We start from the raw sequence: 27521 nt of genomic DNA, 5'->3' as shown, positions 1-27521 counted from the left end.
TCAAGTACTTTTCAAAGTGGYTCCGACTAGTTCTTCTCCTCCCCAAAAAGTAATGAGATTATATCCCTAGTAATAATACCCTAATTAACAAGAAAAATAGGGACCAAGATTTTTAGCTTCCTATTCAAGGGCTGAATGTGACAATATGTTGTATATTGGGTCATAAAAAACAATTTACATGGCGTCATTACAGTCTGTAGCAAAGTCTCCAGGACCCAGGGCTATCTTATGCAATCTTAATTAAGGAAAATAAATATCGGTGTGTTGTTTTAAGCTACTGGAGACATGCACAGGACCTGTCGTGTGTGATCAGAAGAGAAGGGGAGTTTCCTTTTCCATGGGAACTGCTTAAAAAACCCTCCGACGCCGACACACAAGTGTCTAGTGCCTTCGAAATGGGCTGCAAAGATGGTAATTTCTTGTTTCCTGACCCTCGGGGCCAGGCAGGAAAACTAATAATTTTCTGCCACCCCACGTCACGTCTGTGCTCCGAAAGGTGCGATGGCAGAAGTGTTGCCCGTGCCTGAGATTGCACAGCAGGTGGCCTGTGGCACCCACGTGTGACACGAGTGTGTCAGCACCCATGGCCCGAATAGGCAGCTGTTGTGGGCACACATGTGTGTGTGTGTGTCTGTCTGTGTCTGTGTGTCTGTGCTCAATACATGCCCTGATGTGTCTCAATGTGTGTGCATGCCTATCCTGATGTCACAGTGTGTGCCCAYGGGTGTCTATCTGCTCACACACACGTGTCCTGATGTCTCAGTGGGTGTTTGTACACACATCTTGATGTGTTTCAGTRCACACATACACGTGCTGAGGTGCCTGTGTGCACACATACATGTCCTGAGGTCTCACACATCTGTGCCGTGTCTGTGTGCACACACACACACGTCTTGATGCGTGTCAATGTGTGTACACGAGTGTTCTGATGTGTAACTGCAGTTCCATGTATGGCCTTCTGTCCTCTAGGTTCAGTCATGTGCTGCTGATCTGTGCTTGTAGATTCACAGGCAAATGTGAGTGTACAGATGTGTTTGTGTGTGCAGATGTGTGTACAGACACTGGTGCATGCCAGATGTTTAGCTGTGCATGCTGACTTGTGCAATTGTGTGTTCTTTTGTGTTGATGTGTCTGGGCTGTGTGTGGATCCCACTGCTGTGTGCTTAAATTTGAGTGCTCCTTTGTGCCAGATGTGCAGCTGTGTGTGTACACAGGTGTGTTTGTGTGTGTAGCTGTACACACAGACACCTGCAGAGGCCTGTGTGGGGCCGTGCAGACCCTACACGTGCTGATGTGTGTGTACAGTGCACATATGTGTGGATATGTGTGAGATGTGTGCGTGCAAGCCAAACACTGACATGTGCAGGTGTGTGCACAGCTGTGGGCATGCAGGATTGCATGAAGTGAGCTTGTGCCATGGTCCGTGTGCAGATGTGTGTGCACGGATGTGTGTGCAGAAATGCAGATGTGCACAGACCTGCACGGGGCACGTGTGTGTGTTGCACAGATGTGTGTGCAGGCATTTCCATGTGTGCAGGCATGTCCGTGTATGCAGGCATGTCCGTGTGTGCAGGGATTTCCATGTGAGCAGGCATGTCTCTGTGAGCAGGCATTTCCATGTGTGCAGGCATGTCTCTGTGAGCAGGCATTTCCATGTGTGCAGGCATTTCCATGTGAGCAGGCATGTCCGTGTGTGCAGGCATGTCCGTGTGTGCAGGCATGTCCGTGTGTGCAGGCATGTCCGTGTGTGCAGGCATGTCTGTCCGTGTGTGCACACAGGTGGGCACAGGTGCGTGTGCAGATGTGCGAGTGTATACCCGCGTGTCACAGATGTGCACACACACACACTTGGCTGTGCCAAGCCCCCGTTGCTGCCCACCCTCGGGCCACTCCGCACCCCCGAGCCCCATCCCGCAGCCGGTCCCGCTGTATCGCGGGCGGGGGACAGCGCCGTGCTGGCCGTGACTTTAACGCAGGGACTCGGCGGAGCGGGTGCGCGTGTCCGCGTGTGTCTCAGCGCGTCCATTCGCGTGTGCGCGCCTCCGCCGGTGTCTGTGTGTCCGTGTGTGTGTGTGTCCCTGCGTGTGCCCGCCCCCGGCCCCTCCCCGGCGCTGCCAATCACCCGGCGGCCGCTTTGATGTCGCAGCGCTCGCCCGCCGCGCCGCCGCGCTCGCAGTCGGACCGGGCGCTCCGTGCTCCGCCAGCCGCCGGCGCCCGCTGCTCCAGCCAAACTTGCCGGGGCTCGGAGGGCGGGGGGGGCGGCGGCGGCACGGGGGGGCCCGTGGAGCCCGGCATCCCGCGACGCCTGCCCGCCCGCAGCCGGCCGAGCCCCCCGCCAGCAGCCGGAGCGGGGAGGGAASGGGTGGGGGGGAACGAAAAGAGTGAAGAGGGAAAAGCAGTTCTGGTTGGTTTTTTTTTCTAAAGGAAAGATTTGAAGGGAATTTGGAAAAGGGGAGCAAAATTAAAGGAAAAAAAAAAGTTTAGAAGTTGAAGGGAGGAAGAAACTTTTAAAAGAAAAAATTCAAGAGGGACCAATTTTTTTTCATTATTTTWAATTTTTTTTTTAAGAGGAGAAAATAATAATTGAGGGAGGGAAAAAAATAATAATTGCGACGGGCTTGATCCGGGAGAACAATACTCGCCGGGAAAGTTGCTGCGCGGCGGGGAGGGAGCGGCGGGAGGAAAATGCCGCAGCTGGGCAGCGGCGGCGGGGACGACCTGGGCGCCACGGACGAGATGCTGGCCTTCAAGGACGAGGGCGAGCAGGAGGAGAAGATCCCCGAGAACGCCTTCACCGAGCGCGACCTGGCCGACCTCAAGTCCTCGCTGGTGAACGAGTCCGAGGGCAGCGGCAGCCCGGCCGCCGCCGCCGGCGATCCCGAGGTGAGCCGGGCCGGACGGCCCCCGCCCCACGCCCCCGCGCTGCCCCTCTCTCTCCTCCCCGTGCAGGCCCTCCGGCGAGTGCAGGATCCGCAGAGGGTGTACCAGGAGAAGCTCCCGGACCACATGGATGATGGTTAGTCACAGCAACCTCCGCGTGTCTCTGTGTCCCCCTCTCCCCATTCCCGGTTGCCGCTGGTCTGTCCCAGCGCGCCCCGTCCACTGCTCGCCCTCCCCGGGATGGGGACGCCCCGGTTCCCCGGCCCATCGCCCTGTCACCTCTGGGAGTGAGGGGTAATAACCCGGCCACCACAGCCCCCAGCGGGAAAGCTCTTGCTGACAGCACCGAGGCTTCTCATTGTCCCCACCCTGGGGATCCACCCTGGCACCCCCCAACACCTTCTCTGAGGAGTACGGGACAAAAAGGCTCCCACAACATGCTGTAACCTCTTTGGGGACCCCCGATAGGCAGGCGAATCACCTGTCACAAGACCAGTTTTGACAGGGAACATTGTTTYCAGCAGGTATGAAACACCAGGACCCAGGGATGTACAAAGGATCTGCATATTCTGGTTACCCTTTCCTGATGCTCTCAGATCCGTATCTGCCAAATGGATCTATGTCACCTCTGGTGAGTTCCTCCTCTCCTCGTGGAGAAGTTTTGTGGCCTCTCTCACTGCTGAAGTATGTTGCGGGTATTGTGCAGGCACCTACACATGCTTTTTTCCTGACAAATTAGAGCCCAGTTTCTGAAATACCTGGGCACGGTTCTGTCCAAGCAGAAGGGAAGGGGGAGAGATGCTCGGCAGGAAGCGTCTGCTTCGGTCTGAATTAGCCGGTGGAGCTGCTTTTCTWATCTCCTCATATTCCAGGTTTGCCTTTACTCTTCCAGCAGTCAAATCCTAATATCTAATGAAAGAATGTCCCTTGCTTTTTCTGGGTCATGAGCTTTGGAGGCAACAGCTCTGGGTCTTTGTGTTTGTGTTCAGGGATGTGTCCCGCAGCCGAGCTTGAGTTAGATGTGTCTGCCTGTAAAACAGTCAGATACTGGCATGCCGTGTGTTAGGGGTCTGTTATGGCTGATGGCCCAGAAAGTGGATCTTGTTCTTCAAAAATGGCAATAGAGGTTTTTAGGGAAAGGCTTCTTGTTTCTGGAGGACTATTCCCATCTTCTTCCTGTAAAGTTTTTCCCTATCGGTTTAAATCAGCCTTAGCTATTCTGTGTGTTCTCGTGTTTCTAAGTTTTGCTCCATGAGTGATTAAACTAAAGGCTTCTCTACAAAAGCGCTCTTTTCCCATCACCATCTCTATCAGAACTTCAGAAAATMATGTCCTGATATTGCAGCAGCCAGTGCTGGTGTCGCTCCTGGGAGCCGGCACTTCTGCGTTTGTTTCAGATGTTGTTCTGCATTAGCTATTGACAGCTGAGGACAGAATGTAATTTGGTTTATTTCAGGTTCAGTTTTTAACCTTTAAAGGGATAAAGTTTAAAAGAATATTTACACCCGTCCTTAATTCTGRTCATTTGTTCACTAGAGGGGTAGGATGTAAAGCTGGTATAATGAAAAATTGATGGATTTTGGGGTATGAAACTCAGTTTTATTTGTCGGAATCAGAGCTGTATCCTCACACCCGACCCAGCTGGCCTGGGCAGCAGGAGACGGGTCCCTACGAGAGCCTGCCTGCACCGCACACAGCTCTTCCTAGGGGAGTCAGTTTTCCTGGCTGCAGACTGCTCAAACTTTGMCGAAGTTTGCAGTTATTGAGGATCTGTCCCTAAATTTTTAAGTCTTCCTTCAGTTTACAGGAAGAAAAGATGTGTTTGCAAGGCAGGGCCAATGCATGTTGTTGTAAGCGTTTCTTCTGGTGCTTCTCACCTTGTCCAGGTACCAGGTATCCTCCTCATCCCCTAAAATATTAAGCTGTTCTCTTCCCAATAAACTTTAAATGCTTTAAAATTTGCCTTACATAAAAACGTTTAATTTGCTCTCTCAGATGGAATCTGGATATGTCCAGAATTAYGTTAGTCCAGCAACTTTTTGCTGTAGTGGAATATTTCTTTCAATCTTAAACTTTTCCTAGATGGGCAGCAAAGTGCAATAACCTGTTTATTAGCAGCTAGGCTGTAAAATAGGTTGTGGTTTARGAATTGCTTTTTTCCCTTGATAATGGAATAAAATCCAAGTGGTTACTGTCAAAGCAGCAGACAGGAGCAAATAGACTGTGCAGAGCTCGAAGGGTAGAAAATGTAAGTAGTAGAAAAGGAATGATCCCATCCCCTTGAGAGCYACCAAAATCATCCAGTGCCCCTGCCAGCTTCCTTTAAGCTTGTTTGAATCCTGCCATGGTTTATGAAGAGCTGATTTGGTGTTTTCAATTAAAAATCTGTTACCCAACAGATAGGGGAAAATTTCTTCCTCAGATGAGGGCTGGTCTTGTGGTTTTTCACCTTAATACAATAGCTATTCCAATATATTATTTTGGGCAATTTTGTCTTGTGTTTCTATTGACTGTGCAAAGGTTATCATAGTAAATTATGGATTGCTGTCATATAGATTTATTRCTGCTGTGTACATTATATAAAGTGTGGGCTATAATCTGGTGGCTGCTTCCAATAATTGAGGAGGTCAGATCTGTGACCGAAGATTGCAGATACTTAACCATCCATAAAAGTGTGTTTAATTAACACTTTAGCACAAGTAGAGTCAGGGAGGAGGGTTGTGTTAGTGAATAGGATTACGTATCATGGTCATGCGTGCACTTGATAGTGGAGATTGTATTTTGGTTAATGAGGCTTCCTGGAAACRGTTGTTTGCAAGTAGGATTAATTTTAGAATCTTGAAAAAAAAATCAATTAAAAAAAATTAACCCAGGAGTATTTTGGCAAACTGTCAGGGCTTTACATTGCAAACAGTAATTTACCTGATTGAAAATAGAGTGTAACTCCCTGAAAGATACAGAGCARCCGGTGCTGAGCTGGGGCTGAACCCCTGCCCTTCAACGCTCTGTGAAACCGCATTGTTTTCGGTGGGCTCCCCACCAACCCTGTCAGGGAGCAGCAAGCGGCTCTGGACTGGCCCCAGCAGCTGCCTGCCTGGGTGTGTTGCTACCGGGCTGCTGCTTTCCTATTTTCTTTCTGATTTTCTCAGCGGCATCACTTTTGCTTTGTTTCCCTCAAGGTGTTTGTAGACACTAACTGTTACACTGCTCACCCCAGCATCCTGCTCAGCTCCCCACATCTCCCAGCTGAAATTGCTTCTTTTTACCAAAACACACCCACTCGTGTTATTTACATGCCTTGCTGCGATGCTCTGAGGGTGTCTGGGTACCACTGGCAGTGAGGATGATGGTGGTGAGCCCAGGTGATGGTCCCTGGAGGGCCAGCAGCAGCAGGGGTGGCAGGAGCTCCCTGCAAGGGTGGGCCACCTTGGCTGAAGGTGGCAAATGCCAGGGTAGGATGATTCAGCCGCAGTGCTGCTGGTTTGGGCAGGCTCAGGTCTCCTGGGGTGCAGTGGAGCTGTCGCTGGGGAGGTGGGCAGGGTGGAGGTGCTTCTGGRGCTGAGGACAGGGCAGAGGGCTGAGCCCGGGTGTCCCGTGTGCTGGGAGCTGTGGAACACCTCTGCTGGGCTGGGGAGTTTAAGAGTTTTTGTGTGGGTCTGAAATCCTGACACTGTGCAAGGCCCCAGCAGAGATGGCTCTCACCCGGTGAGAGTTGTGTTGYGTGCGTGGTTGTTCATGATTCCACTTTATCCCACCTTGTGCAAAGTCCAGCTTTTCCCGGAGTGAAATATACAGGGCTTATGGGTTAAAAATCTGCGAGAAACATCCAAATAATATGAAGAAGTTGAGGAACTGTTTTTCTAAATTAAAWATAAAATCATAAAGCTATATCCTTTTTTAAATAGTACAAATGACTTTAAATCAAATTAAGGTACATCCTTAGTAAGAACATCAGCCTTTTAGGTGGTTACAAACATTAGAGGTCAGACATGGTCAAACATGTTAACACTTTGATCAGATTAAAATATTTTTCTTGCTACAGTTGTATAATTGAGTTTAGACCTGAGGGGGTTTTCTGAGCATTGTTATATCTTGTACTGTGTGGTAGTTAAATGGTAAAAGGAGCACTTACAAGTTCCTTTAAGTTCCTTTCGTAAATAGGTTATAAAATAGGGGAATGAGCCATGCTGCCCTGTATATAGGGCACGAGGTCTCCCTGCTCCCACTGATGGGAGAGATCTGAGGGGAGCTCCTCACACCTTCTGTGCATCTCAGGTGTGTGTGGTGAGCRTGTGAGGAGTGTAAAGGCAGGATTAAAATGTTCCATATGTAAAGCTGAGGCACTGGACTTTCTGTCTGTGTGAGAAACAGAAGTGCAAGAGCCTCTCTTTCTTTGGAAAAYAGACACAACCTCATTTTCTTAATTACTAAGTTGTCAAACCAGAGCTTGCATGGGAGCAGAAGAGTGGGGGTACCTCCCTAAGCCCCGCACAGATGAAGTCCCCAAATAAGACAGCAGGATTCGCAAATAATGTTGCTTTTCAGAGCCTGGTCCCTGTGGTCTGCTGGGCTCCTTGAGCTCGTTCCGAGGGTATGAAATGTCCCTGTGGGCAGGGCAAGATGAAAGTGCAGTTACTGCTGGCCTGGGGCCACAGGGCCCAAATGTCTAACACGAGGTCAGAACGCATGGAGCTGCAGTCTGGGGCTCTCCTCACTGGCCAGAAGCTGAAGCAGCGGCAGCTGAGCCCCAGGACACRGCTGCTTCTGCTGCATCCCCTTCCCCAAGGCTGCTCCATTCCTCTGCAGGAGGAGACCGTGGCCCCCACAGCAGCTGGCGGAAGGAAATCTGCARCTCAGCTGCTTCTCTGCTTTTCTGTCCTGACTTGCACTGTCAGGGCAATAGTKTAGTATTGCTTTTTCCTGTGTTGAGTTCTGGTCTTGTTGAAACCAGTGGGAAAACTCCCCGGAGCCGCCATGTGAAGGGGATTTGTCGCTGTGAGAGGATTGCTGTGTCCCTCTCCAGATGCTGTGTGCAGAAGGAGGAAGGAGGGCAGCTGGAAGCCAGCAGCAGCTCTGTGTGTTCCAGCAGTGCCTGCTGCTGTTGGAGAGCAGTGTCCCAGCCAGGTTCCCCAGCAGCAGGGCTCGCACTGCAGGACCTGGCCWGGATGGTTCCCTGTCCCATAAATTGTGACATTCCCGGCAGAAATCAGGAGTGCAGTGGCTGCTGATGGACCGCCTGGCAGACAGACAGATGAGTAATCTGTTCCCTCCTGACCAAAGCAAATCCTCTTCTTTCAGCTCTTCTACCTGGCTCGAAATGAGATAATGGTGAAAATTATGTTTTATGTTAAAGCATAATGTTGGATAGGTGGATGTACCAAGGCACAGGGCTTCCGAGGTCATTTACTGCTTGTCTGATTCAGTCTTGGTTCCCCCCAAGGAAAATTCTTGTGTTAATTTCTGAGTTCATATCACACCCTCAATTTTGAAGCAGAACTTCCCTTTGAAATAAATTAGAGAGTTCTGCTTAAGAAGCAGCGACATGATACAGCACTGCATGTGTGTGGTCTAATATAACCTTATTTTTAAAATTGTTTGGAATGAAAAAAAGAGAAAGTAAAATGTCACAAGGAAACAAAAGCAAGTTTTATGTAAATCTGAGCATGTGAATAAGTGTGCACGTGATTCAGACAGTTCAACAATATCTGCTCTCCCACTGGGATTCCTTCACAGGCTACCCTGGAACTGGCTTCCCAGGCATGGGATGCTTTGTTGGCGAGGAGTTGCTATGAGATTTGTATGGTAAAGGAACCRTTCCTGCAAATTTCTGACTGTTGCTGTTTGTGAAATGTTAAGGGCTTGACCGGTTGAGAATTTGGAGAGAAAAGCAAAAAGTTAACATCAGTTCAAGTTCCCAAAGCTCATCCATGTTAATGATGAGTGGTTTTGAAATTGTAACTATGAAGAACAAAGTGATTTGGGTTTGAGTGGCACATGGCCTGTCCAAGATGAAAAGTGCAGAGCTGGTGTGGTACCCAAAGCTGTAACTGAGGGAAGGGGGAGCAGGAGGGGCTCTGCAATGCCCTCACTCGTGTGTTACTTTGCAGYTTGTGATCCCTCTCATGCCAGGGCTCTACTGGCACCATTAAATTCCTGCACTGGGGTGAAAACCCTGGCTAATCCCTGCAATGGGGTGTCCTGAGGTACCCAGTCCAGTAACCCCRCGTGTGTTCCTGTGACTAAACAGACATGGCTGGTTCCCGAGGGATGACTCTCTTGCCTGCTGTCCTGGATCTTCCGCAAAGGGCCAGATCCTAATCACAGACTGARCCCTCTCTATCTGCAGTGTGATCTGCAAGGGAAGCAGGATTYTGGGATACGGGTGGTGTGAGCTGCACACCTGAGATGGCAATCTGGTGTGGACTGTGTGTCTGAGTGTACCTGGCACAGTGGTTACAGGGAGAGCAAAGCCTGGTGCTGAGAATCATCAACAGTTTTGAGGAAACATCAACATCAGTTTTGAGGAAACATCTACAGCTTGCCATTAATTTCACGCCCGCTGTTCTTTGTCTGTCTTTTGGCCGTGATTCATCCAGACCAAATTTAGTCTTTGTTTCCTGTGGGTTGACCTTTGAGCCCCCTCTCCAGTTCACCGCAGGGAAGGTGAGGAAGGACCTGATCTCTGGTGAGCCTCGTTACTCTCACAGTGARGCTGTGCTGGGCAGGAGTTTGGGTGAACAGTCAGGCACGTGCTGCTCTTCAGTTACTAAAATGTTCTGCACCATCTGTGACTCACAGTTTCCTCAATAAATCCTCGAGGATTGTCTTCCCCTGTCTGTCCCACTGATTAGAAGAGGGACCGGGTGCTGGACATCCCAGAGCTGTCTTCTTGAAGGTGTGGCCACTGTGGGAGCTTCTCTCCATCCCACCTCGCCAAGGCTTTGGCCACAGCAACTGCAGCTCCTTCTCCTTCCATTAGCTGCTCATTTCACAGAATCACAGAATGGTTTGGGTTGGAAGGGACCTTAAAGATCATCACATTCCAACCCCCTGSSTYGGTCAGGGACAMYAGCCACTGGGCCAGGTTGCCCAGAGCCTTTGGTTTCCCATGCCTTTGCCACTCCACCTCACTGCTCGGGGAGCCAGGGGATGGCTATGTCAGCATCTCTGCCAGCCTGATGTACAAATGCTCTTACCTCATCATTTRCCAGTGGTGGGTGGAGGGCACAGCAATAGGAGAGCAGGCACAAGTTGCTTCCTGAACTCTTTGCAGWGCCACTGCGGCAGGGAAAGCTTCTCAGCCTGATCAAATCCCACGTTGGTGCCGAGCTGGGACGTGTGAGTCCCCCCTCTAGGCTCTTTCATGTGCTATTCTTTGAATATCTGTTTTAAAAAATAGGCTATAACATGATACTTGCTCATTAGTCTCTGTGTCTGGAGGATGAAACAAAGGTTTGGTAGGCGAACGGGTGACTCAGAGGGTTGGATACAGGATACAGAGCTGTTCACTTCCTAGTTTCCAGTTTTAATCCAGCTGAATCAGTAAAGACCAGGTGCCTGTTCTGTCTACTAGCTTGTCCAGTGGTCAGTCCAGGAGGGCAGCTCCCTCCAGGCCCCAGGCAGTGCAAGTTTCATGGGGTGAATGATGAGGTGTCCTAAGAACCTGCACAGTCTGGACCAAACCCTCTGTGAACACAAACCCRGGTCTTGTTCTCACCATGAGACTGCCACTTCAGCACATGCTGGTGGTTCACAAACCCACTGGTTTTGTTTCTTAAAGAAAGGGTTTGCAACCCTTGTGCCTCTGAGGCTTCATTGCAGCAGGATCTTTTTCTTGGTCAATTATCTTGGACAAGAAACTCCTTCCTTTACCTCCTTACAGTGCAACTTAGCACCGCTCTGTCACTGATCTTTGATTTGAGGCTTTATAATTTAGGATCATAGAATCATTTATGCTGAAAAAGCCCTCTAAGATCATCGAGTCCAAATGTTAACCCAGCACTGACAAGGTTACCAMTAAAACATGTCCCCAGCTGCCACATCTACATATTTTAAATCTTTCCAGGAATAGTGACTCCACCACTTCCCTGAACAGCCTAGGCTAGGGCTTGTCAGCTTCTTCAGTGAAGAAATTTTCCCTATTATCCAATCTAAACCTCTCCCTGGTGTAACTCGAGGCCATTTTCTGTTGTSCTATCGCCTGTTACTTGGGAGAAAWGACTGAACTCYCCCCCACCCAGCTCYACCCTCCTTTCAGATAGTTTTAGARAGCAARGAGGTCCCCCCYGAGCCTCCTTTTCTCCAGGCTGAGCCCCTCAGCTCCCTCAGCTGCTCCTCAACAGATTTTTGCTCYACACCCTTCATCACCTCCGTTGCCTTTCTCTGCACATGTTATTTATGACCATTCTCTATGAAGGACTATTCCACCACCACCACCTCTGTCAAGTGGCTTCATGGTGAAGGTGGGACACTTGGTCAGCACTGAGGATGATAAGGGTTTGCAAAACCTGATGAATTCAGCTGTCCCCATCCAGAGCATCCTGCTGGCTGGAGGTGCTGGGCAAGGGGTCACCAAAATGGCTTTAAACCACTGCTCCTCTCCCATCCACCACCTCTGTGCTAAACACGGCTCAGCTGCCACGAAAAGGATCTGTTTCGTTGTGTTTCACAGGGTCCCAAAATTAGTGTTTCGTTAAAGAAAACAATAAAYTCAACAATGCTGTGGTAAGTTTTTGAAACCAAAGTAAAACTGGATACTAGAATCTAGAGCACTTTTCCCCTCCAGTTATAACAACTTTGCATTTGATTAAATGATAGGCAAAAAATAAGTCTCAACAGTGTCTCCTTTGTTCCACTGAAGATTCTGGTACTATAATATACAAAGTACATGTCTGCCTTGAAGAGCTACATAGTAATCATGGACTGACCAAAAAAAGATTACTTTTTTTTTTTTTTTAAGTGTTTCAGTTTGTCTGCTCTATGTTAAGTTTGTTTTCTGCTGTGGTTTGCTCCAAGGAGTAGTGTACATGAGCGTAAACTGAGGTTCTGCTCTGATGGGACCCACACAAAATTAAAATGTAAAAGCCCAAGGTCATAAGGTGTGTCTGACTGGCACAATGGGGATGTTATTATAAAGGCACTTGGGGAAGAAGTGCTGGGAAGAGACTTTTTGCAGCAAAATGCTCAGAAAAGAGCAGAAGTGTGAAGTTTTTATTCTGACACTGAGGATATGGCACTGTGGAGATTGCTTTCATGTTTAGGAAATAAACCATYGTAAGATCTACCACATGAAAATTTGTTGTTCTCAGCATGGAGAGGCTGATGAGGTGATTCTCATTACGTGCTGCTGCCCTGGAATTCCTCATATGGGAGCTGGGATGKTGAGGAGGAATTGCTGTCTTTGGATTCTAAGTGGGAGACACAGCACAACCCCTGCCACTACCATATCCCCAGTCCAAAACTGGCCTTGGAGTTTTGGTTTCCTGCTAGAACTTACAGACTGTGGCATTGGAASCATTGTGACTGTCTCTTAGAACCTCACTTGCAAAAGAATATATGGATTTAGAAACCCAAGTGACGTTTTGCAAGATTTCATCATGTTGTGCTGAGTATTCTTTGGGAGTGTTTAGACAAATTAAATAAATAGATAAATTAAAATATGCATATTAACCCAAAATTTAAAACAGAAGCAATAACATAAAATAAAAAATAATTTATTTTTTTTCAAAGTAAATAAACATACAAAACTTTTTGTTTGACTTTCTCTGATACAAAGCAATTTCTCCAGGACCGTACGCCATATGAAACACATTATAAATGCTCTTGTAAAATCCACATCATTATACCACATGAAAGGCCAGGTCCTAAAAATAGCCATTGAGAGAGGATGGAGGCAGGCTAGTAGCAATTTCGGTGATCATGAAATAGTTGTGTTGACATCTCTAAGCATGCACACCCACAGAAAGAGTTGACTTTTGAATATTCTTAGCAACATTAGTGCTTTATGGAATTTTACATCTCATCCCGTGGATAGTCCTTTACCCAAAGGCATTCCTTTTTGATCTTATTCCCATGTTTCTAACCCTGATTTTATTAAGAAAATGGACACATTACCCTTTTTTTCACATTTTTTGTGAAACTCTTTTCTTGATATCAGTTTGTCAGTGGCTCGCAATATCAATTGTATTTCCCTGTCTCCCAGCAGGAAAATATTTTCTTTTTTTCTTCAATGGACACACATCCTTGGTATTTTGGGGAACTAAATGTTAAAATGCAAACCTGGAGTGTTAGATAATAACAAGAAGCTGCCACATCTATGCAGCTGTASTATTCAAAAGAAAGTAAATGAAATCTGCAGTAATTACACAGTAATGTATCCACAACAAAAAACTTCTTCCTCATCCCAGCAATCACAACTTGGCTTTTGTTTTGGAATATGAAAGGCTGCAGCCTCCTGGCTTCGGTGTGTTCACAGCAAAGCCCTGGCTGGGATCAACTGCCGTAGCTCTGGGATAGACAACAGAGTCSTGCCAGCTGATATCGCTCGAGATCTTTTTGAAGAGCTCATCAGATTTGGTTTTATTGCTGTTGTGTTTCGGTTTTCACTTGTTATTTGTTTGAAAGCATTACTATAGGGATAGTTTTCTGAAAAACATTGGAATCTYCAGCGCTGATCTCTTGTTTGCATTTTTCTTTTATAAGTAATATGCCAGTGCTTGAGATGCACACCTTCACATGAGGGTGGCTGAAGTCTGTGGTTTAAGTCTGTCCTGGATTTTAAGTGTGTGGCCCTTCTAAAACCACTTGGAAACAGCCTATATCCTCAAAATAAGTTTGCTTCTGGAACTGGAGCAAAATCTGTGGAGMTGGCGAGTGAAATAACAGGGTGTTGAAGAAAATGACATTGCTTCTGAAATAGTTGGCATGAAAATCTTGAAGTCTGAAGTTTCATTCAAATCAGATGTAGCTCTGGTTGTCGTGGGGCAGGACACAAAGTCGCCCAGCAATGCAGCTCCAAGGGATTCACAGGGAGACTTGCAGTTGTTCCAGGTTGTTTTAACTGCTGTGCAGCTCTTGTTCCTTCTTCAGGGCAGGGATCTGTCCCAAGGCAAATARGATTTCCAGTTTTTACCTCCATCAGTTGATTTCTTGAAAGCTGTTAGCAGCTCTGAWGAATCAAACTCTGTACAGTCACATCACAGAAGTGGCTTTGCTGTTGCTAATTTAGCTCCCCAGAGCAGCTGGACTAGGGAACATGGAAACACTTTGACAAGGTGGTAGTTTCATAATGTAAATAAATGCATTAATTTCTACATKAAGTCGTCAGTAATTTAAGGATCTATTTCCAGCTGAGTGCTAAGAGATTGGCATTGGAGTGCTCCTATTGGCATCCTGCTCTTTATAATGCAGCAGACAGGGGTGTTTAGAAAAAGCTAAAAAGTTTTTAATGCTTCTGGCTTGAAGTTGACATCGTGCTTAAGCMCATTTCTCTTTTCTGTAATTAATTGAGTGGATGAAACTGGTGTTATATATATCTGGTGATGTCAGTTTTGGTGAGCTCAGGTTTTTCTGCTAGGAGCAGAATTCAGGTAAAAACACTGAACGTTCCTGACTGGGACTTCGGACAGCACTTGAATACAAGAGGTATTGTAGAGAAAATTTAATTTCTTGCCTCAAGAGTACRCTGATATGTCAGTGCCAGTTGTTTGGCTATTGACATTTACTGGAAATAATAGATAAGTACATGCATATTTTCAAACTTGGCAAAATAGAATGTTTTCCAATTATAATACACTATTTGTACTGATCTAGCACATGGATCTGCATATAAATGCATAGTGATGGCAGGCTGCAGTGAACCCCTGAAAGATCAGCTCTCATGTCCAAAAGCATCATTCTTCATCCAAATTTCTTTCTGAAAGCAGTGGTAAATGCCTGACTGCGGGGTGGGTGTGTTGCTGTTTCCGTGGGTGGGAGCTGCTCTCTCCTGCCTCTGCCCCAGGAGCTCGTTTGATACRGGAGCCGAGGGATTCTCTTACCAGAGAGCACCAGGTGCTGTGGCAGACGGTGTAAATAGCCAGATAAACAGACATGAGTAGCACCAGTTGTTTATGTGTTAACACAGGATGTTCTCAAAATCAGGTAAGAAGTGAGGCATGTTACCGAGTTTTATAGCAGAGGAACCGGATAGTCTTGTAACTGCCACGCAGGGCTGTGGCAGAGGAAGCATGGTTTTATCCCGGCTTCAGCTCCCAGTCCCRCAGGAGCTTGTTTTTCCGTGACTCAGTTTCCCCCAGGAGCACTGTGGAGCTTTATCGTTTCATGTGTAAGCGATGTTTAGGGAGCACGGCAATGTCACTGAAAATAATGCATAAAATCCCACACAGGCTGCTGTGAGAGGGGGGATTTCAGAAACAATGAGAGGCAAACTGATCTGAAAAAGTAAACTGTGCTGCTTATTAGACCTTTTACTCAAAAATACCAAACAAATTCCGATTTCATAAACCTTTAGGAAGTTACAGGTGGCCCTAAGACTACAACTCCTTCAAGGCAACTGGCATCTTGCTTTRAAAACAAATCACCTTGTCAGCCTAAATGGTAATTTCATAAAGTGGCATTAGCTGGATGGCAACGATGATGGCATGGTCCAACACGTTGTCTGAAACACACATGACACACCAATCCTTGTTATTAARCCAGGGACTAATGTCATTTATTTACCCACTTGTAATGTGGTGATGAGAACAACCTCCAGGATCACACAGYGTAGCTTTTAGACACATGTACCAAACCTCTGGATGCATAATTCAAATTCCTTGTCACGAAGAATGAGTCTATTTATCTTGGAACCTTTTTTACTTAAACAGTAATCTCTAGGAAATCATTTGTTAACAGTAGCTCGCTGCCAGTTTGTCAGCTAATGGCTTGAGGCAAAGTCTGAAGTGGATGAAAACTTTTCCAGGGAGATGCTGCTGTCGCATGGGGTGCAGAAAGGTTTATAGCAGAAAGCAGGAGAGGAGGCGGTCAGATGAGCTCAGTCCAATTTTCAGAATCATGAGGAAACTCGGCACGACAGGGTAAAGACAGCTTTTGAAGCTCATCGTGTGTGGACTGGGACAGCCACCAGTTGTGCCTGTGTGAACTTCTAAGCCTAAATTTTCCTTACTGGAGGCTCCAGGTGTCAGTGTGTGGAGGCCAAAACCGCATGTATTTGTGGTGGCTAGGGCTCTGCCTCTCTCCCTGTGCATCTTTGTATCCCAAATGTATCTGCATCCTGGGCATCTCTGAATCTCTGTGTCCTGGGCACCTGTGAATCTCCATGTCCTGGGCATCTGTGAATCTCTGTGTCCTGGGCATCTCTGAATCTGTGTGTCCTGGGCACCTGTAAATCTCTGTGTCCTGGGCATCTCTGAATCTGTGTGTCCTGGGCATCTSTGAATCTCTGTGTCCTGGGCATCTCTGCATTTCTGCATCCCGTCATCTCCACGTCCTGAGGCATCTCCCCATCCCAGGTGCGGAGGCAGCCAGGCGGCAGAGCCAGGCTGCAGCCCCCCCAGCTCAGCTGGGGTGCCGCAGGGTGTCTGCCAGGGCAGCAGAGTCCTCCAGCTCTCAGATGTTATCGCTTCTCTCTAGAAGTCTAGCAGCAAGTTTCAGTTAGGTAATGAGTTATCTGATTTCCCTTTAATCTGGGCAGCATCACTCCAGCGCGATAACCTCGAATCGCTGTTTATCTCACGCTCACTGCTGCAGGGAGAAAATTGGCAAAAATGGGTGAAAAWTCACTGGAAAAGGAGTTGAAAATAGTCACCCTAGTCGGCACCAAATCCCTCCTTTTTGCAGCAGGAGCGGGTGAGAAATAACTGCCCCAAGTCGAAACTCTCCCAGGAGGCCACAAAATCCAGYTGAAGTAAATGCGACTTCCCTGCAGCATTATCTCCCACTCGKTGCTGTCTGCCCACAGAGGATGGTAGGGTGTAGGAACTGGCAGGGGATTAATGGCAGCCTGGTTCATAAAAAACTCCGTTGCCAGGAGGACGTGGGACCCAGACAGAAGTAAAGAGGGGCTGGTTCTCTCTGCAGATGCCCCCAAGTGCTATTTGTCTGAGAGCAGATTTTCCCACAGATCTTTGGCCTTCATATTATTTGAAGAACCCCCTCTGCAGCTGCAATCCTTCCCTCCCCCGAGGGAAAAACAGGGTGGTAACTTTGTGAACTGAATGGTGTGGAGGTTTAGGAGTACTGCCATGGGAGGGGAAGATTTGGCTCATTAGCGTGGAACATTGTGTTGCCAGGAACAGAGTTTTGGGGCAGAACTAATAACATGGAAGCAGATGCAGTCAGCTTTTATTAAACTGGTTTGTAGATGACTTTAAATAGGCAACAGTTGTATCTGGGGCKTTCCTTGCGAGAGGCAGAATGGCAGACCCTAGCAGCAGCAGAGCCTGGCTTAGATGCCAGATAAAAAGTACAGAGGAGCTAACCAAGTTTCTGGATGTTAGGAGACATTTCTCCCAAATATATTTTAAAATGGGGAAAAAAGGAAAAAAAAAGGAAGAAAAAAAAAACAAAACAAAAAAACCTGAAGACTTTGTGTTGCAGTCTTTAAACTTTTAGAGGAGGGAGYAGCTGTAGAGTCACAGAGTTTATAGTCTGAAGGACTCAGCGTGATTTCATCTCTGCTTTATCCTGATGTATCATCTCCTCTAGGCCATGGACTCCCGAGTTTCACTCAGTTACCCCAAAGTGTGGTCATGCAATAAATGCTTGACAGTGCGTTAGAGGCAGGCATGGATAAATTAATTTCCAAGCCAAGTTTTGAAGCACCTCTCCCTTGAACCACCCTTTCCGTAGCACCAATTAACTCCACAGCGCTTATCAGCATCAGCGATGGTCGGGTGCCATTTCCTGACACATGGCATTCCATGGCCACCAGTAACCATGGGCTGAGCTCACTCTGGAATTGCCTTACCCAGGCACACAGGTTGGAATGACCATCAGCCTAATACAAAATGCCCATCCCAGCCAGCTCCCAGATCCGAGCAAGACCGTTGATGCCTCTGAGGAGTCACTGGACGCGGCAATGGCTGTTGTTCTGTGTGTCCTTGCAGGGTCCCTCCCCCTGCTCCTTCACCACCCCTGTGCAGCCTGGACTCACTGCCTGGCCTTCATGAGGGTGTTGGCCATGGTSAGTGCCTGTCAATGCAGCTGAGCTTGCAAATCTCTGTAGAGTTTCCCGTTGCATTTCTGACGTCTCCATAGATGTGTGTCAGCTGTCACCTCCTCCTGTGCCAACTCCAGCCACCATTTCATAGAGCAAACCATCCAGAAATCCTTTCCCTGGTCCTCACATCCAAGAGCAGCCTGGCAAACCCATCATGTCTTCCTTGCTGTGCTCCTCRCAGCCTCGTCATCCCAGCCTGGCTGAATAAGGCAGGAACAATCCCATTTGGATGCTGTACTCCATCCTGCCTTGGTTGTGCAATACCTTCTTTCTCAGGCAGTTTCTAATCTAGAGATTTTCTGGGATCTGTGCATAGCATGAAGGGAAGTCTCCTCATCACYTCAGGTTCTGTCTTTCGGTACCAAGTGTTTAAGACATAATTCCAGGCGTCCAGGGCTTGCTTTCTCTTTGTGTTTCCTTTGCTGTTGCTTTCATTTGCTAACATGTTGAACTTCAAAGTCTATTCTTTCTCATTCCTAATTTTTATGGAAAAAATGGTCTGARCCCTATTTGCATTTCCTCCCTGAGGATACTGGCAATCCTTAATCCTATATATTAAAGAAACTCAGTTTTCCCAGCAGCCCTTTATTCTGGGACTGCTCTTCCACTCTGTTTTCTCCTTGAAAGTCTCTCTTGTGGTTCAAAATTGTTCTTCACGGTGCCCCTGACCACTGTCACTTGCTGTTATGAGCTATTTGCATGGRTGTTTGATCACTTCTTAAGCCCTTTTCCCTTCCCATCCTGTCCCTTGCAGGTAATTTGTGAAGGTTTCATGCCCGTGGCAGTAGGTGCCTGTTTGCCCTCAGAGGYTGCAGTGTGGGGCCATGTGCTCTGCAACCGGCAATATCCAGGACCTGCTGGAATAACTATCTATAGAGCCAAGAGATAGCAGGATGAAAGTAAATAGAGTGCTATTTTATTCAGGCTGATTTTAATTTCACACTGATGGTCTCCATATTCCAGTAGAGTCCCAGTGACTGCTGGCATTTACCTGTTTGAGAGGCGATTGCCATCCGTGCTTCCCCTGCTGCTATGCAGAGGGACCCTCTGTCTCTCAGTTCTTTGCCCCTCTTCCTGCTTCCACACAGGGACCACAGCAATTCCCTGTGCTCCCCAGCTCCTGGGAGCTGTGGGAAGTAGGTAAAACACCGACTGGGCTGGCCGTGCAGATCCAGGGATTTAGATCACGCAAACCCAGTGTTCTCTCCTACAAGCCATTCTCAGCGATGTGCTCGGGTAATTAGCATGTTCATAAACACTTCGTAATCTTGTGATCATGGCTTGCAGATTAGCTCTTTTGCCAGCTTTGCGATTTCTTTGCCAGTTTTAGTTTTAATTGCAAATCCATTACTGCCAGCTCCCTTGCATATTGTAGCAATAGGCAAATTAAAGCACTTGGACACAGTTGGGCGGGTTTCAGTTAAGAAATTAATTGTTACTGCCAACCAGTGCTTTTTAATGTGAGGGTGGCATTTGAGTTTGTTTTTGAGGGCATAATCTCCAAGACTTTCTTTTTTCCTTTCTCCTCCCCCCTCCCCAGACTGCGTTGCCCTGTCGAGCAGCTCCCCAGATGGCATGAAGCAAATGCTTGCCTCTTTGATCTCCTAGTCAAGAAATTTGGAAGTCGTTCTGAATTTATGAGAATCCTGTCTGAAATAAATCTGTCTGTGCACAGGGCCACACTAAGGCAACCCAGAGCTGCAGGCATGGCTCACCTGAACCTCCCAGGGAAGCACAGGATTACATCCCAAAGAGCATCGTGTGATGCTGTAGCGATAAAGAGAAACTTCATGCATATTGTTGAACATGAAAAAGTCTAGACAATCTACAATTTACCAGTCGGGGTAATTGGCTAAAGGCTTAATCCRCCCTGATAATCCAGTAATGGTATTGTTGGCAGGACATTGATGTAAATATCACTCAGCAGTGCTGGCAGCCGCTGTCTCCTGTGATTGCTGCCGTTCCCAATTCCTTTTCCACAGTTGTTAGGGCTGATGGGGAATTTTCAGAGTTCTGCTAACTTCTTGTCTTTCTCAAAAGCTCTCTGTGCTCAGTGGTTGTTTTTCGCTCTGTTAAATAAGTAGCATTTTCACCAGGTCACATTTCACAAACCCTTTCCTCAGGAATATCCTTGTTCCTTGATGTACTTTTTTCCCTGATGTACATTTCTCCCATAGCTCTCTCCAGCCTCCTGATGCTGCTGTCGCACAGTTTGCCATTGCCCTTCAATACAAACAACATCTGGTCCTGCAGCAGACYTGTGCCAGCACTGCGAGCCACCTGCCACTTATATGTCACCACCAAACCTGGTGGCATTCACTGAGACTTTGGTGGCATCACTCTGCACAATTCCTGACACGCCACCAGCATGGGGCTGCAAACACTGGTGGGGCAGGTGGAGGTCAGCAGGTGGAGGTGAGCTGAGCACAGTTTTAGAAATCTATCAGCCTCCCCATTTTGCAGGGGTGTTTATAATGCATGTCTGTGTGCCCCTTGGGGACAAAGGAGGGGACTGTGGCACCACAGATGCAGGGAAGGATGGACAGACTTAGTCCCTCCTCCAGACATGAGCATCCCACGGCTGTAGTGCTTGTTCCCATGTGTTGGAGCTGTACTACCTTGTGTAGCCTGTTGATGTGTTGGAGCATGGCTGGGCTCGAAGCACACGCTTAAATTTTGTTTAGTTGTGCAGGAACCCAATGTCTAAAAACACCAGTCCTGTTCTTCTTTCTTTATTCTCTTTGACTCATTCCCTCCATTTGCCTTGGTAAATGCAGTTGTTTTTAGCTGCCTTTACAGCTGAAGGACTTTACTCCTGTAAGCCTGCATGGCACCAAGCACAAATGGATCCTGGACTGGAGTCACAGAATCCCAGAATCACAACAGTTTGGGTTGGAAAGGACCTTAAAGATCTTCTCATTCCACCTCCCCTGCCATGGGCAGGGATGCCATCCAAGAGATGAAGCTGCTCAGGGCCCCATCCAACTCTTCTACATAACTCCTCTGTCTTCAGAGAGATTGGRGTTGTGTAAAGGATTGGAGCTCAGCAGAGGATTCTCCTGATGACCAAAGCAGAACCACTCTGGGAATTCCTTTTCTGCATCAGTGTTAACTCCACGCTGCCAGCTGAAATATTAAAAAAACCCATATGTAATAATATATAAACTTACTTTGGTCACTGACGCAGCTGAGATGGCTGTGAATTCTTGACACCATTCTTAAGGCAGCCTGTAATGTTTTTTTTGAACATTGCTTTTTTTTCTGCTCGGAAAACAATAGAAACAGCACAGTTCCGCTGCAAACAAAACCTGAACATGCTCTAACTTACATATGAAATATCAAAGAGCGCTTTTTCAGTACACATCACCGCCCTTCCGTTTCACAGCAAACACCTTGTCACAGCCCAGAGACTCTGGGAAAACTATATATAGTGTATTGGGGCGAATGTCACCCTGGTAATTATCCCATAGCTCTGGCTCCACAATGTTGTGGCTAACAAATCCAACTTTAATTGTTCRTGATCTCTATCGGAGCAGACATCGGGTTTGAGTTCAGTCGGTACAGAGTCAGGAGGAATAAACACAAACCTACAGTAAGATCAAAGCAGCAGAGAGGTGCACATGTGCTAATAATAATAGCTTATGAAAGCTCATATTTTCCTTCAACAACATCCTGTCATTTGTGTATCAGCTTTGAAAAGGGGAAAAAAAAAAAAATTCAGTGTAATTTACTTCAGAAAAAAAATGAGATAAGGCAGATATTTGATTGCAGCAGCTCGTGTGTGGTTTGCTGCGAGGATTGTACATGCACCACGTCCTCCAGTGCATGTGTGAAGGGAAGGTGCAGAGGCTGAGCTGGCTGTGACCRAAGTACCATCACTATCTGATTTTTACATACAGCTGGTGACAATGTGATGCAGAAGGGAGGATGAGGTAAACAGTCTCAAAGCTGGTAACCGCATCCACACCTGGTGCACCTCGATAAAATGTCTGTAAACAGTCTGGAGAGAGTGAGGTTACAGCGAGGCTGAGGATGGCTAACGGCTCCAGGAGATGCAGGGTGAGGCACGCAGAGGTTTGGGGATGGTGTTTTGGTTGGGATGGAATTGCCCAGGGGATTAAAATGGGGATTTTGCCCTTCCATGGCCGTAGGCAGCTTTGCAGGTTGGCTTTCTCGGCAGTGTGCAGGACAAGCAGAGTGTGGTCGGGGTGACGGTATCCGCTCTCGCTGAGCGGGGTCAGGCAGCCGTGATTTCCCCTCCACACAATGTGACCTACTTAGGAAGGTCAGCCCTCAAAATTGGGCACCGTGCTGACCATTTCCTCTGTCCTCTAACATCCAATTTTTGCTATCAGCTTTTTTAATCTAGCACAGTGGCTTAAGCTTCCGTTGGGGGTTTGCGCTGCCTRGCACTGAGATGCCTGGCAGGCTGTGGGGTGCTGGGACCCAARGACCTGCAGGAGCAGAGCCATGGAGGGTGATGTGCCTGTCGGGAAGGCGTCACAGTGTGTTGTGGGTCTGTCTTTCACGCTGCATGCTGTGGTTGTTGACATTCAGTTGTGCCTGTAGTTCTCTCTGCAAGCAGGAAAGGGTTTGGGGTTTTGGTGAGGGAGGAAGGCTGACAATAAAAAGTGATAGTGTCCCGCTGAGTACTGAAGATGGGCTGGATGAGGAAGGGGAAGATTGTTTAGAGAGAATGCCGATGAGAAGAGGGCAAACAGGAGCAGGTACAGGAACAGTCACACTTTCTGCTTTCTGCACAGGCACTGTGGCTTTGGGTGCCATCGGCTCCTTGGGCAGGGTGTGACAATGGCCATGGAGTGACAGTGACAGAGAGCAATCCTTGTGCTGGAAAGGTGTTTTTCAGGGCTGTGAAGCTGAGCTAGAATCTATCCAGAGTCTGCAGCGGCTGAATCGCAGCAAACAGGGACTCGTTAAGAAACTGGAGCAAATAATAATGATCCATATGTTTAATGCAGCTGAAAGGCGTACTTCAAAGATTGTGTTATCCTAAAAAAGCCCAAGTATAGAGGGGAATATACTTGATCACAGCTTCCAAGTTTTGATGGTAGCGTTGTAAGTAGGTCAGCAAACGGTAATATTTAAATTAGCTCCTCTTTCTGGCAACTCGATGGGAATGTAGGTCTGGAAATGGGTAAATGTAGATTCCCTTCCCAGCTCTGCCACTTTGACAAGTCACTTCATCTCCTCGTGCCTAAGGGAAAAATACACCTTTGGGCTCTGCCCAGTAATCATCAGCCAAATGCTTCCCCACCTATCTAAAGGGTTTTAGAATATGTGATTGAAAAGTGCAAAGTGTTATTAACATTGAATTAATGTCTGCCATTACAATATGTAATGGAGTATTTCTGCACACACCCCATTTCCTCCTGCTCGAATGTTTTGTCAGACGAGTCCAAGTGTTTACCAGCTTTATAGGTGGCCTAAAAAGAGCCAGCAAGAGCTGGAGCTGCTGGTCGCTAGTGGAGCGGCTGGGCTTGTTTGATGGCAGGAAATCTGGGCTGCAGGAACTGGCAGCAGAGCTGTCAGCACACAGCCATGGCCCCAGTTTGTGGCAGCAGGGTCGAGGTGGCCAGGGTGTTCCATCAGCAGCCACCACAGAGCTCTGGGTACATCTCCTGTGGCGCCTGCACGCAAGGGCACCAGAAGACCGGGTGCCATTGCCACAGGSTGCGTGGTGGGGTGGAAATGTGCTCCTCTTCCTGCCAGGGATGGAGAGGGCCAGGCAGGTCTAGAATGAGCAATGTGCTACTGGAGCACCTCGCTTCTGTTTTCTGGGAGCTGAGAGTCACAGCCCTCCCACCTCCCACACCTCATCCACTGATGGCAGCATTCACACCTACCCAGGCAGCACTGATTGCTTTAATTTCTATCTCCTCTGAATACATTGATTTTCTCTGTGCAAATAGCCGAGGCATGTTTGTTGACACACAGCTGTATTTTCAGATTCMCACCCCTGGAAATATTCAGGGTCACGTTGAATAGGGTTTGGAGTGATCTGGTCTCGTGGAAATTGTCCCTGCCCACAGCAAGAGGGTTGGAACTACAAAAGCTTTAAGGTCCCTTCTGACCCAAACCGTTCTATGACTCTATGAAATCATCCCAGACCTTTCAGAGCATCATTTTGCCTTTTCAGGTGTCTTCTCATCCCATCAGACAGACCTTCCCTGCCTGCCTTGGGTTTGCCCACCAGTGTGCACAACCCTGCTTTCTCTCATTATCACGCCCTGCGCAGACGTTTCGCTTCTTTTCTGAAATATCTCAGCACATGGTGTGGGTTACTGTCTAGACTGCATCACTTGAACCAAATGTATTCACTAATATGATATATTATTAGAGCTCACTAAGAGTAACAAACAAAGYACATTTCTTTGTTCACTCTTTAATTGTTTGTTCATTAGCTTGCTTGCTGATTCATAAAATATGAAAAGCTCCAATAGGGTATCTAGTCACTAGTGCAAATTAGCTAGTTTCTAATGTACATAAATAAATTATAACCCTGCATTTACAATTTGCCTTTACTATAAGGGCTGYGCAGAAATGCTTTATCTCTGCACACAAAACGACAAGTAAAGGCAGAAGCTGGGAGTGCTGTATCCTACACTTGCAGAACACGCTAGTGGCAAAAATTATCTCTTTGCTGGTGGGTAATTTGTTTTCCTCAKCTCTGAAGGTGGAATATGACAATGTTGGATAGCTACCTTTGTAGCTAGGGCTGGATGCTCAGCTGGTGTGAGTTGGCAGGGCCATGCTCTGTGTACTGCCAGCAGCTGGGAAAGCCCTGAAGCTTTTGTTATCCCGGGGCTCTGCATTTTCCTCTGGTTTGTCTGATCCGCTGTCGTGCTCTCTTTCTGCAGCAGCTCTTCATACTTCTTGGTTATTCTTGTTGCTTATGAATTATTCCCAAAAAACAGCCATGTCCTCAGATTCCTATGCACATGTGCCCATGTGCAAGACTCCCATAGGCTTTGAGATCATCTTGTGGTGTTTTTTCTACGGATTTGCGTACTAGGGAGTTTAATGCTCTAATACAGATCAAAGATAGAATTCTTCACTCCTTCCCATACCACAGTCAATATTCTCATGACTAAATGAATCATTCTCTCAAAGTTGTGTAGGTTTTTAGATAAAATTCTGCAGGCAGCTGTTTAATATCTGCGTATTGTATTGGTTTAATCCCTTCTCGGTTCTGTAATTCTCTTAAATAAGGAATTCAGGCTATCAGAGTCCCACAGAGAGTATCAAAGATCCMGAATCACAGAATGGGTTGGGTTGGAAGGGACCTTGAAGCTCATCTGATTCCACCCCACTGCCATGAGCAGGGACACCTTCCACTATCCCAGGTTGCTCCWAGCCTCATCCAGCCTGGCCTTGAACACTTCCAGGGAAAAGGGGCATCCACAGCTTCTCCTGGCAACCTGTGGCAGTGCCAAGCAGCACAGCCAATGTATTAATTGTTAAAAACTTGTGTCCTGTCTGATTTGTATGGATACCAAAGATTTATGGCCATAAATGCCTTGTTTTGTTAAATTGATAGTTGCTGCCTCTTCCATGGGCAGCTTTCCCAAAGTCTTTGCTAGGTGTTAGGCTTGGACCTGCAGATGCTCACGTAGGGAAATTATTTCACATATATGAATGGTTTTGTCAAAACCAGCCTAACAATTGGTGCATAAAGTTATTTGTATATATTTGTATTTGCAAGTGTTGGATTTATACATGCAAGATCAAGRACTTAATTTGTAATTTTTTTTTTGTTTCGCTACATGAAAGCTTTGCTGACTATGTACCCAGAGGTCTCTGCTGCATAAATCCTGTTGAATTTCAATAACAACCACTCATCCACCTTTCTTGAGCAGACCTAGGTATTTATAAAATTTTCATATTTGTTATAAACTAAAAGATATTTCAGCAGGTCAGCTCACTGTAGGATGCAACATTTCCAGTGATGTGTAACCAGCAATCAAGACCCAAAAATGTCTGGTTTTGACAGAATGAAATACACACTTTTTTTCACAGCCTCTTTCAATGGCATTGATTAAACAAAGATTAGGATGGTGTGGGGTTTGTATCTTCAGTTATTTTACCTCAATACTATACCATTGCTTTAACTGACTTTACCACAAAGCCTCTCAAACTTCCTTTTCTTTGCTAAATTAGCTTGTGAATTCTCTGCTTCYTCACATGCTCAACACCTCCACCTCTGACAGATGTGGAAAAAGCCTTTTATCATTACATGTCCAAAATGCTCCCAGGCAATGACCCTGGAGCACCACATTGCTGCGACGGGCCACGGTTTTCCAGACATTGCAGACTGGCTCTTGGGAGGGGACCTCATMCACAGACAGAGTGGTGAGAGCTAAATCCCAGTCCCAAAGACATTTTAGGACCTTTGTGGTATCAAAAGGGAGCATTTTTCCTGCATGTTTTGAATTTGAGAATCCTAAGGGATGATTCATGTGGTCTGGGAGCTGGCAGGGCTTGTGGTGCATTCTCCAGATGTACCAGGAGCCTGGAATCTGCTGTGCTCTGAGTGTGGGCAGTGAGGTCCTCACACTGAGTGGAATCTTGCTTTGGAAAGCTGGGGACACCTTTGCCCCCAAGTTTGTCTCCTGCATTTCACATGAGGCTTTTCTTGATCCCTCATGGATTTCTGTCATTTTGTCAGTACAGAGCTTCCACAATAAAAGTGAATTAGTTYTGCTTAATTAACTCACAAATCTATAATCTCCAGTTTATGAAGGAAAAATACAGAAATGGTAAAATCTCATGTCCTGCTGTTGGCTCCAACCAGGCCATGCTGCTGTGAAGGCCTGCAAGCTTCTCTTGACAGCGTCATTCAGAAAGTCTTTCATCTTCATCTCATTCTGCTTGAATTTCTTCATTTACCTGTTGGAATCGTTGGCTGCACTTGGCTTCCTACATTTTTGTTTTGCCATGTGTGTAATGCTACCCATGTCTCTTTGCAGATGACCAGATTAGGTGAAAGAAAATGAATTATGCTTATTTCTGTGCTTTAGGTGTTTTTTCATGAGCACTGCCCTATGCAAAACAAGGAATATGATTCTTTAATGTTTTCTTTAATCCTGACTCTAATCCAGTCTCCCTAGTTCCACCTGAGTTCCATGTGAATGTAGATGTCTTCAACATACATTTTTTTTCTTCGTTGTTGAAGAAAAAAGATCTTGCTAAAGAGGTAGACAGTTTTAGATCAGCATCTCTTTTTTTAGGTTGCTCCCTCTACGCTTCATGAATCTGGGCCAGCCCTGGTGATGGGGACCTCTGCCCCAGCGAGAGGCTGCCATTAAGGTTGGGCTTAGAGTTCAGAGCGTTGAAGAACTTACAGCTCCTGGGACAGGAGCACCTGAAAAGGCATTGCAGGGGCATCACAGCAGGACCCCAC

The 27521-nt window shown here is 47.0% G+C and overlaps 1 protein-coding gene across 6 annotated transcripts in view; it reads left to right on the top strand.

Moving 5' to 3' along the window:
* The first annotated feature begins 2182 nt into the window (after positions 1 to 2182).
* The window catches only part of TCF7 (transcription factor 7), a 70591-nt gene continuing 45252 nt past the window's right edge, over positions 2183 to 27521 (top strand). Inside the window, exons 1-3 of one of the 6 annotated variants that reach the window (XM_057371331.1) lie at positions 2183 to 2883; positions 2950 to 3016; positions 3402 to 3511. In XM_057371331.1, coding sequence (XP_057227314.1) covers positions 2686 to 2883; positions 2950 to 3016; positions 3402 to 3511 — 375 coding nt within the window. In that variant the 5' untranslated portion in view covers positions 2183 to 2685. The remainder of the gene's footprint in view (positions 2884 to 2949; positions 3017 to 3401; positions 3512 to 27521) is intronic. The other 5 variants (XM_057371332.1, XM_057371333.1, XM_057371334.1 and 2 more) reach the window with 5 other exon arrangements.

Source organism: Malurus melanocephalus, unplaced genomic scaffold, assembly GCF_030028575.1.
Source record: "Malurus melanocephalus ecotype Western Australia unplaced genomic scaffold, MMel_1.1 scaffold_144, whole genome shotgun sequence".
Taxonomy (NCBI): Eukaryota; Metazoa; Chordata; class Aves; order Passeriformes; family Maluridae; genus Malurus; species Malurus melanocephalus.
This window is presented reverse-complemented; position numbering and strand designations above follow the sequence as displayed.